Source organism: Harmonia axyridis, chromosome 2 (assembly GCF_914767665.1).
Source record: "Harmonia axyridis chromosome 2, icHarAxyr1.1, whole genome shotgun sequence".
Taxonomy (NCBI): domain Eukaryota; kingdom Metazoa; phylum Arthropoda; class Insecta; order Coleoptera; family Coccinellidae; genus Harmonia; species Harmonia axyridis.
In genome coordinates this window covers 33,116,422-33,128,512 of record NC_059502.1, presented here as the reverse complement: position 1 = coordinate 33,128,512, position 12,091 = coordinate 33,116,422, and the positions used below count along the sequence as shown (strand labels likewise).

General features: G+C 30.9%; 1 protein-coding gene across 2 annotated transcripts in view; it reads left to right on the top strand.

Moving 5' to 3' along the window:
• Nucleotides 1–574: 574 nt before the first annotated feature.
• LOC123671963 overlaps nt 575–12,091 on the top strand; it is a 42,692-nt gene continuing 31,175 nt past the window's right edge. Inside the window, exons 1-5 of one of the 2 annotated variants that reach the window (XM_045605881.1) lie at nt 575–786; nt 1,023–1,095; nt 9,207–9,315; nt 9,847–9,952; nt 10,494–10,783. In XM_045605881.1, the coding sequence (XP_045461837.1) occupies nt 1,029–1,095; nt 9,207–9,315; nt 9,847–9,952; nt 10,494–10,783 (572 nt within the window). In that variant the 5' untranslated portion in view covers nt 575–786; nt 1,023–1,028. Of the gene's footprint in view, nt 787–1,022; nt 1,096–9,206; nt 9,316–9,393; nt 9,953–10,493; nt 10,784–12,091 lie in introns of those variants that run through there. The other variant, XM_045605882.1, reaches the window with a different exon arrangement.

The following is a 12,091-nucleotide window of genomic DNA, read 5'->3' as shown; positions in this document are numbered from 1 at the left end:
CCATTGCTGTCAAAAAATTTGTATTCAGTTTATTATGTTTATGTACGTTTGAAAAGTTGTGATTCTGTAAAGTCAACCTTGAATTTTTAAAATTCGAATTTCTTTCAAAATTCATGGATAGTATTCTTGTGTTTCGGTATATTTATTAATTAATATTAGTATCAATTCTTATTAAATAACTGTTATACGAGAAAAGCACTGGATTGCAGACGGAAGGAATTTTTTGTTCGATATTTTGGATTTTTCCAGAACGAAAACGTTAAAAATTTCAGATGGGGATGATAGAATATAATTATTTTATAAGGATCCAGTAGAAATGTCACTCAAAGGACTCAAAAGCTCCTGATTTTATTTGTAGCGATATTTTGTTTGAATTTTCTATACTTCTGATTGTTATTCCACATCTAATTATAATACCTATTTCATTTAGATAGTTTTGATTTATCAGGAAATCTGGATAGCAAAAAAAATGAATCGGTTTGGGGAATGACCCTTCAAAAAACGAAATTAAGAAAAGTTGGCAACGTTGCATAGTGACAACTGGTATTCTATGTTCTCCAACATAACAAATCGAAAATATCTAGATATCTTTCTACCATTTATCATAACATAACACCATTTAATTCTCAAGGGTTCAAAGCTGGAAAAAAAAATTTGCATGAAAAGAATCTGCGTATGTTGGAATGATTCTTTAATTTTACGCTTTTGTTGTGATTTTAGTTCATTGTTTAAGTGCAATATAATTTTGGCAATCGCAGTATATGGGGATGGTATTTTATTTTCTGAGTAAGTTTTAACATCGTAATATAATTTTTAGTTTAAATATTTTATTATGATACAATAGTATGAAAGTTATAACTTCTTGTTCAACATGAATTGTGATGAAATCGAATGATCTTGAATTCTTCCAATTGTTATGGTCATATACTTTTTGTTATTTTTTCTATTCTTCTGTTCTAATATATTACCAACGATTTTACTTATGAGTTCTGTTAATTAATTAACTTAAATTTTTATTGCAGTGGACAATGCTACGATCTAAGAATCTATTGAAACAACCATCACTTTCCAGATTGAAGAACGAACATTCAAAAGGTAAGAATGATATTTGAAATAAAGAAATCTTACTTACCTTTGTTGAGAAAGTATTCACCCCAAGTAAATATATCTTATTTGTGATATTCAACTATAAGTGGTTCTTGCTAAATAGGATGTGTTAATACATAATTATTGTGTACATTTTTGCATTATGAAATGCATATCAATTAAAACAATGAACGAATGTTTTGGACTGGAAAGGACGTCTGGGCCAAAACAAATAATTTTTTCAATAAGCTATAATCACTTGCTTTTCTCTTTCTGTACTGAAACTTTCTTTGCATTTGTACTATAATTTTATCACTACATAGTTGAATATTCTATAATTTTATCATATTTACTTGATAAGTTCTGTCGTGAGTTATCTCAAAACAGTCCAAAATATTATTTCTAATTGAAAATTAATACTTTTGGTGCTTAACTGCCTGCATAAGAATGCCAAATAAATTCTGGACACCTCAATTACATTTTATGTCACTTGTGGATTTTACTCTATAAATAGTCATTGTATATAATTGTATTGCAAACAAATTTCTATACCTCATGAAAGTTGAGGATTGGAGGATGTTCAAACTGACATTTAGTACAGGATTTGAACTTTCGTTAATGACTGAACTCTTACTTAATGTGTTATTGTCATTATCTAACCAGATGAAATCGTAAAAAAAAATTGACACATACTTTCAAAAACTCATGTTTTTACCGACATTTACTTTGATATATTGTTATTGCATGCACTTCAACCTTACATGCATGTTTTTAAAATTTATTTGAATTAGACCACAGATAGATAGACAGAAATTAAATTTGAATAACAAGCAATTTCAAAACTCAACCATTATCGAACTTACGAGGACATGGACAATATTCTAATGCATACGATTTCTATTATCTTACTCTTTTAATACTTTCTAAGTAATATAATCAGCTCAGAATTCTAATCTATAATGTAGATTGAGGTCCATTTCAATTGATCCTAAAAATGATTAGATCTAGACAGTTTGATGACCAGGGTGTAACAGACCTGGTGTAACATATTTTGGGATATGATAGAACATTACAGACAAGATTTTTCCGTTTTTTAAACCTCATGTTTCATAGGATATCAATTTTTCTGAATTTTTTGGAAGCCCTCATACCCTGCATCGGAATAGACTGTGTATCTCTGTAAGAACAGTAGGTAGAGTCCCAAATTTACTCTAAACCGAAAGGAAATTTCTAAAGAACCAGAACTGTGCTCTTTTGTTTCTTTAGAAATTTGCCCTAATGAAGCTAAGTATGCAGTGTACACTTTGGTGAAGTGAGAACATCATACCAAAATAGAAATCAACATGAAATTCATCCACAATTTTCTCAAAAAAATTTGGGATGAGGTATTGGTTTTACAATTGTGAAAACAGTGTACAATTTGGTGGTCTTTCGATGTAGAGTATATTCATGGCTCTTTTGAATATTGTTACCGAGTGTTAGTCTTTTAAGGAATAGGACAGAGAAGTTTCTGAGAAATACAAAAAATTTATATCTTAAAAACCATGATGTTTTTATAAGAATTGACCTGTTTTTCATATTTCTCAATATTTTACGAAAGTCTGTTACACACTGTATGCGGATGGTTGTACTATTTTCCACAATATCTTGTTTATAAATAAAATGTTTGGGGATTGCTCACAATGTTCAATTTACATGACATTGTTATTTTAGTCTAATACATATGATTTTCATGGCTTGGTTTGAAATGGAAGATTTAACTCAAGTAGTAAATCAACTTAAAGTTTTATGTGGAACTTTGGATAACTAACTAGCTAGGAAAGCTAGTTTAGTAGGGTTTACAATTAAGAATTGAGATAGAATTTCAACCTCACAAAGAATCGACAAAGAACCTCTGCATATGGAAATTTTGTATTTGGCCAACAATTTTGTGAGGTTCATAAAATTTCAAAATATTCAGTTTTTGATGGAAGATATTTTAAATTTTGATGAGCTCTTGTCTGATTTGTGCTGTCAATTTGAATTTGAAAATTATTCTATGTGAATACTTTGTTTATATGTCGTTATTGTTTGTATCCTAAATCAGTAACAATTATACACTGTGTCCGTAAAGTATGGAACAAATTCATTCTTAGCTAAACAGCTTAACAAACTACAGGGTGTTACATTCAAACCAATTGCCGCTAGACAATAAGTATTTTTGATAATATTGTTAATTTAACTAATAATAGCATATTATTCAACAAGCGGTAATGTAGGTCTTAACTCACGCAGATGAAGTTTTCAGTTTGAAGTTTGTAATTCATCAAGTGAGTTATGACCATTACCGCAAGTTGAATACAATATAATACTTTATCTACGACAATAAATACAAAAATTCAAGAATAGAGAAAGAACTTTTTTGACAAACCCCAAAAGTTATCTATAAACGTCAAAATTATCAAAGTGACATTCTTCCCCTTAATAACAATAATGGAATGTTCCTTTTCGGCCAACCGAATAGAAGCACAGAAGTATAGAAACACAGAGCCATCTTTTCCGATTCATTATAGTGAGTTAAAGCAGTGAGTTATTATAGCTCACGCTGTTTGTTAATAGATACTATTAATTTCTCAAAAGCAGTTGAATAATGAATATATAATTCAATAGGAGTAGATAAAGAATATTACGTGTTATCTTATGAGCACACACAAAACTATTGTATTTTTGTCCACACTGTACCAATTGGAATCAACATGTGATACATTTTTGTAATCAGCTCAGCTAGAGTAATCGGACAATTGAGACAAAATGGGGGTGTTCCGTTTAAAAAAAAATGACGGTGACGTCATTACTCGAAAGTAATTCACCCTTTATATTAGATTATTATTTTAAAATACGGTAAATTAAAATAAAAAATTACGGACACAGTGTATAATAAATGTAGCTGATGAACAACTGAATAAATATCCAGTGAATACTGGAATTACATTACACATATCCTTTACTAGTTCAACTGCTGAATAGCAGTTGATCTAGTAAAAGATATGTGGAAATCAATATTTTTCAAAGAAATGAAGTTGATAGTTCTTTAAGAATTTGTTTGTTTATTCACTGTTTTACTTTGTTTTTGGCTTTCAAGATGGTGTGCGGTTTAATTTTTAATAATAATAATAACTGTTCCTTATTGGCCATGGACCGAAGTCCTTCAGCTTAGTATATTACATATAAGAAAAAACAAAATTCTACATATAAGTAATTCTACATAAGTTCAGAAAATCCATCGATCACCCCCTGTGTTGCAAATTTTCTGGGAAGGCCTGTTACTGGATCCTTGTGGAACATGATTCCTACAACCTCTAGGTCTTTTAATTTTGTGCGAAAATCTTCTATTCAGGTTGATTAGTCTTTCTTTTATGTTAGTTTTTTTTTATATAGTAGTTTATTTGTTGGGTTGTGAAGCTTATTAAGCGGATGAACGTGTTATGGTTCTGAGTGCTGTTCTCTCTCCAACTTTTATATTTCTCATTACCGAGTCTGCAACATTTACATATCATGGATATCCATATTTAATAATTGGTCAACGAATGGTTTTGTAAGTTTTGGTGGAGTTTTTCAGAGTAATTCCTTTGTATTTATATGTCTTTTTTTTTGTGGTGTTCCAATTTAATTCCATATTGGCCTTGTTGTCCACAGGTATTTTATTGAGGGAGATTGTGAAATGATGTTTTCAATTTGGATTGTAGGAGAGTTGAGACGTATCTTATGATTGAATATTATCATTTTAGATTTGTTTGGATTTGGTTGAAACCGCCATTTATGGAACCAAGCTCCCAAGTTGTCAGTTTATCCATGTATAGTTGTGAGCCATGTATGCATTTTTGCAAGGTATTTTCGTGCGAAATTACTATTGTGTCGTCAACGTATTGTAGAATGTATTGAGACTGGTTGGGTTCATTACAGATGTCGCTGGTCGCTGTATATTATATAAGAACGGGGAGAGTGGTGAGCCTTTGGTGTGCCTTGATATGGGGAAAACCAAGGAGAGGTCGTTTCATTTATTTTGACTGCTAATTTTCCCTGTTCTTAAAAGTCCTTGATTATTTTAATTAAGTGGTAAGGAGTGTCCAGTTTATGTAGTTTAGGTAGCAGACCTCTATGCTATATGCTATCAAATGCTTTATTGATGACTAGACAAATCTCGGCTGTTTTCTTCGGATTGAGTTGAGCATTTTGCGTGTTAGAAATAAAAATTGCGATTGGGTGCGTAGTTGATTTTCCGGGACGGAATCCAAATTGATGTTTGGTTATGATTTTTCCCAATTGTTTCTCTAGTCTGTTTTTGATGAACTTCTCAAAAGTTTTTCCAGTACTGGTAATAAGTTATTGGTTGGTAATTTTGTACTTTGTGGTGATCTGCATTCTGTTTGGGTATGGTTACTATAATGCTTTCTTTCCAAATCAAAGGGTATATTCCAAATTCAAGCAGTTTTCATATATTTTTATTATTTCGGTGTGCAAATCTTTGTGTAGCATTTTCACAACCCTCCATGGGATAGTGTCAACTCCTGGAGCACTATTTTTACTTTGATGGAGGATTTTATAATAGGGCCATTTCTTATTTTTCATAAATTAGGAGTTTTTTCGGAAAAACGATTAATTTATTTTAGTTTGGGAGTTCAAATATTATTTTAGATTCAATGAGTTCAATGTCAAGAAGAAGTGATTATGTTGATTGATAGTTCTCAAGATATGATAATTAGTGCTTCCCACTTTAAACTTTGATAAAAATTCTGGATCTTACCTACAGGAGATAATGGATCCAGAAGGAGGAAGTTCCAAGGGCAACAAAAACATTCAACCTTCAGATACAATGAAAAATAAAAACCCAGGGGATCCTTCTTCGTCATCAAGTCCTAAGGAAAATATGGAGGATGAACTACAAGATTTTAGAGATAAATGGCAGAAGGAATTGCTAATATCTCCAAAATTGAGTAAGAATTCTGAATGCTATGTTAATGATATCACAGGAGATGATCCCGATAAGACATCTGATGAAGAAAGAGCAAAAACTTTTTATTTGATGGCGGTGGAGATGGAAAAAACTGGTAAAATGTTTGAAGCAGTAAAGTTTTATAAGAAAGCTTTCGATTTGGTTTTTGACATTGACCACAGACTTTTTGAGTCAATGAAAATGTTGAATAATAATTCTGAAGACAAAAAAGCGAAAACTGGAAATAAAAAGATGACTGCCATGTATGCTGAAGGAGATGTGCTTCACAAATTACAAAACAAAACATCAGGACCAATTTGTTTCCCTAAACATGAACAGAATTCCACCCATATATCTTCTCTCCCAATAGAATTGATTTTATATATTTTGAAATGGGTTGTTTCTCAAGATCTGGACATGAGATCCCTAGAGATGTTTGGTCAAGTGTGTCAAGGATTTTATATTTGTGCCAGGGATACTGAAATTTGGAAATTAGCCTGTATCAAAGTTTGGGGTCCAAACTGCAAACTTGATAAATATATTAGTTGGAGACACATGTTTCTTGAAAGACCAAGGCTTCTATTTAATGGCTGTTATATAAGTAAAACAACCTATATTAGACATGGAGAGAATAGTTTTCAAGATCAATTTTATAGACCTTGGCATTTGATTACATACTATAGGTACTTCAGGTTTTTCCCTGATGGAACAGTGCTTATGTTAACCACACCAGATGAACCAAATATGAGTGTATCCCAATTGAAAAGTCGAACTCCCAGATCTCCTGTTCTCTCTGGTTATTATCGTTTGAAAGATGATAGAGTTGTGATTACAGTATATAGACAAGAAAATAAAAATAATCAAAACATCAAGAGAAATACTAGGAGGGATCTGCATCCAGTTTCAGATCAAACTTTTGATATGGAACTGATGATACTGAATCATAAAAGTAGAAAACATATCCAGCTACAGTGGACTCACTATTCTATCAGGACAAGAAACAGGGGAGAGGAAAATATTTGCGTTTTTGATTTGGTTGGCAGCAAATTTCCCCCACTATGGTTTTCAAGAGTTAAGAGCTATGCTGTTGAATCAGAAGGTCCACTTAATTGAATGTGTGATTATTCTATATTATTTAAATATTGTTGAATTATAAACAAAATGTTAAATAATTTTTAATATTGTTACTGGGATTTAGAATTTTGAATAAATTAATAATAAATGCAACTTATTTTCTCTTTTATTATAACATTAAACTAAGACAGTTGGTGAAATCAATAATTGTCCATAAATATTATATTCACCTAATGATTGAACATTTCAAATGCCTAGTCGAACTCCGACCTTGGTACCCAACACCTGACCCCAAACTTCCCGTTAGCATTTAGCTGCTGATGGAGAGGCGGTATCCAGCTAGCAATCAAAGTTTTAACATATATCACAAAGTTATCTAATTTTCATATATTTTAACGCTGTTTGCTAAGAAGCAAAAATAAATTCAGTTTTAAGTTTACAATTTAAAACGACACAATCCCCAACAAATGCTCATAGAGAAATTCAGTCTTATGCAGTTCTAATCTATTACATTATAAATTATGAATCATTGTTTTTCACAAGAATATCCAACTGCTGAATTGAGGGGTACAATTGATTTGATGACAAGTCTTTAGAGAATTTGAATATTGTCGTAAATTACGTTTTCCTACAACTGCTATGGAAAATAGCGTATTCCTCATAGCTTACTCAATTTCAAAACTATGTATTGATTTGTTTGGATTTGGTTGAAGGCGCCATACTGTGAGAAATATTATTCCATACGGCTCTTTGCCAACACCTCGCTTGGTAGGCCAATGAAAGTGGGCTTTTGATAGTCGTTTCTATGGAAAACGAAAAACTTGACACATTTTGAATTAGGTACATTACTTGAATTATTTAAATTTGTGCAGTTGTATGAAAAGTATAGTGTGCAACTTATGGAGAAAGTCCTTTTCCACACTCGTGTTACAAACTTCCACATTCGTGAGAAAAGTTGGACCCCACTTGTTGCACAACATATTATTTTTGCATGATCCACTTTTATTTATTATTTATGTCATCTGTTCCCAGGGCGGTAGGTCTTGTTTATTGCTAAGACCAAAAGTGTCGTTAATATACTATTGCCGACGTCTCCATAATACATGCAATTCTACAAAAAATCAACAACAGAAAATGAGAAAATTTTGTTAATATTATTTATTGTAATGCCTAGTGAATCAATGAAATTCATATTCTCTGAAACTGTTTTTTCCTTAATAGTTATTGATGAATTCATTAATTAATATTCATTGGTGTAATATTTTTGTATGATGAACCATTCCAATAAATCGAAAAAATCCACCTTCTGAAAAATCTGGTTGTACCTTTTAGTAATGAAAAACCTATAAATTGGTTGAATAATCCATTTGTTTGCTATACATACAGGAATTATTTATGAAACTATGAAATTTTTATAATATGTCACGGATGTTATTACTTGATAAATGAATTAATTTTTAAGGATAAAAATACAAGGATTGAATTCAAAATAATTTATAACTAATAAGTTTGAGAACATGCAATCATGAAATTGAGGTATAGTGTTAAAAGACCTAGAATATTGACACTTCAACTTTATTTCTATCAAATCAATATTTATGATATGAATGAAGAATATTTATCTGTAGAATGAGTATGTGTTGGTATGAGTGATTGAAGTTACACATTTTTGAGTGACTTATACCTACAATGCTTGCACTCCCCATTTTCCTAATTTAGTCTTTTAATATCACTATAAAGTAATTTATTAATTGTATGCATGAATATAGTAAATACAAAAATATTAGCAATATTGCATGTTACTATTGGGAAGATATGAAATGGCATTTTAAGTGATGAATTGAGGTATTATTTTTGATCTAATGAGTGTCATTTCAATACTTGATAGGGGAAACGTGCAAATCATTTGTGACAATATTAATTCCATTAAAAACTGCTTTTGATCATTGTATGGACTATAATAGTAAAAAATGAATATTACTATAATAGTAAAAAATTTCCATTGAAATTACTAGTGTGAATTAATACTACAATAAGAGATCTTCATTGATTTATATATTAATTTTTTTTGCAGGAAGGATTTCAAAAAGACAGCACGCAAGCAAGAAAGAAATCCTGCGAATTGTTAACACTCAAGAATACAAATCCTATATTTCAGTTTCATTAACTGAAAAATTAATAAGGTATAGTCCTAATATCTTTGTATATATTTTCGATAGTCTCTATTGCTAACTAATTAAATATTTATGTACTCACCATAGTTCAAGAAGAGGACAATAATCCCAATATTTTTTCTTTGTTATCAATATTGAATAGTATGTAGTCATTTAATCTGTAGAACAATGTCGTTTTGTGTTGATTTATTAGAGGTAACTCAGTACTTTAAAAGTGTATCAAGATGAAAAGATTTTTGAAGAATTAGGTAACTCAGTACTTTAAAAGTGTATCAAGATGAAAAGATTTTTGAAGAATTGAAGAGTTTGAAGAGAAAGAAGAAAGGATCAAACCTTGAAGAACTCATATATGAGAAGAAAGAAGAAGAGGAAAAGTAAGGGCTGAATGTGAACTAGAACAAAACCAGTGAAGACAAGAAGAAAGAAGATCCAGTTATTCGCAAAAACACTTATTTTTTATATAAAAATTGAAAGAATTAATTTTTTTGCAAATTGTAGAAATGAATGACTAACAGTTCAACTTAATTCATAATTTTATAGGGAAATCAATGAAACTGCAAGTTATAATGAACAAACAGCTGAATTCGTTCAAGAACTTAGGAAAAAATTGTTCCTCCTCCATGACTATAATACACATGTGGCAAAGGTAGGAATATTGAATTTTTTAAAAAGTTTTACTCAATATACAGTCTTGGCCATACTAGTTCTTGACATGGTGAATATCGATATGATGAGTTAAATTATGATAAAAAAATTGGGTCATTTGAAAAATTCACTTTCCAACATTGCTTTGAGGGAAGGGAGTTAAGAGGCGTGTTCGAAATAAGTCAGTGCAAGCATTGAAATTCTGAGCACATATTATACGGGAAATTAAAGTGATGTATTCTCATGGTTGTATTTTGCGATATTTTCACGGTGACGATACAATATAACGGTGATTTGAAAACTTTGAATATTGATTAGCCTTAAGCCTAAATCTATAGCATGATATCATTTACTACATACGTTAATGCAACTCGATTTTTCTAAACGATGAGAAATATTCAATATTTCTAACAAATTGATTTTACCATCCCAAGCTACTGTCTGGCCAGCATTGTATATGGCATTAATATTTTGTTAATATAAACTATATTTTGAGTATGTTGAGACATCTTACACCATTACAATGTTTGTATTTGTTTCAGGTTGTCTATACTTATCCTACATCAAAAGAAATATATGAACTACTTGGTAAATATGTCGCTTTGGAAAGCGAAGTACTTTATAAAAATGAACATACTTTCAAATATGAGAAAGAGGTCGAAAGTAGAGTATTTAATACTATAGTATGTTTTCTCAAGAGATTTTTTTCAACAGAATATGATTTAAATGATGAGAGAACACATATATTTAATGAAGCACTTAAAGTTTTTGTGTCATATGTTGAAGTCAAGTATACTCATGATGAAGATAAATTTCCTGCCAGAATTCTGAAGTAAGTTCCACCAATCAAATTGTTGATAGATGTTGTGGGAAAATTTTTATATAAATTAATCTCTCCGTAACTCCCTTTCTGAGTTCTCTTCCCAGAACATAGCTCTATATCATGTTGTTACAATGTCCGTATTTATCAAAATTTTTGGCAGATGGTCTCAATGTTCGAATTACTAATGACGAATCAAATTCAACAGTACGGATCTACTTGAATTTGTCTCAAGGATTCGTCATCAGTGAGTAGCATCTTATCGCTGAGGCTATTCCCGACTCAAAATTTGACAACTACATAAATAGTGACAAAAAGATAGAACAATCTGTTGAGAAAACGACTGCTCAAAAATGAGAAAAGCAGTAACTTGAAGTCGGGAGTAACCCTGAAAAAATTCAAAAAGAATCGGACGGTCCTGTGTGATTCAACAGATTATCAAATTAGAAAAACTCGACTATCTTTTCGATTTTATTGAAGCTATACAGTTCGATTAATAGATAACTCATTTTATCGATAAACTTTATAGAATCACATAATTTCAGTGGAAAGTGATTGATAGATTCTGAGATAAAGAAGTTTTCCAAAAATTTTTTTTTACATTTCAACGAAATTTTACATGAACATTCGATTTGCTACTATTTTGCAACTTATTCTCTTAATTTAGTCTGCAGTCCTGATTTCTCAAATTTTGTGCGATCAGGTGGGTATTTTTCAATTATTGGGAAAACAATAGTTTTTAGAACTATCGAACGGATTTATCTCATTAAAAAAATTTTGTTGAAGAGGAAGTCCTCCAATATAAATTATGTCAGCTTATTCCGTAAATGTTTACGCAAACCAGTCACTACACCGATACGGGGAGACAGAGTTTTTGCTGAGGTTTTTATCTGTTCTCTTGTATCATACGTTGAAATGTATGATGCCCCGTTACATTTCCTCTGCTAATACTGAGATTCATCGACACATATGCTTGATTGTTTGAAATTAATATTTCGTATTGCTCTTTCTCAAAAGAATATATATATATATATATATATCTCATTAACTAACGTAACCGATGTTTCGGAATTTCAATTCTGTAGCACATTCTGACAGAATTGATTTTGTCTTTGTATTCTTCATTAGCGAGTCGAAACCAACCATTTAAGAGCAGTCTCGGCTCAAAATTCGAGAATTACTGATATTTAGGCAAAATGATAGCTTGCTGTTACCCTGGAGCAAGCGCTTATAAAAAAGAAAATGTGAAGATTAGGTACAATAAATTAGAAATTATTTTGACCCAAATTAAGTATTGTTCCGGATGATCGCGAGAAAACC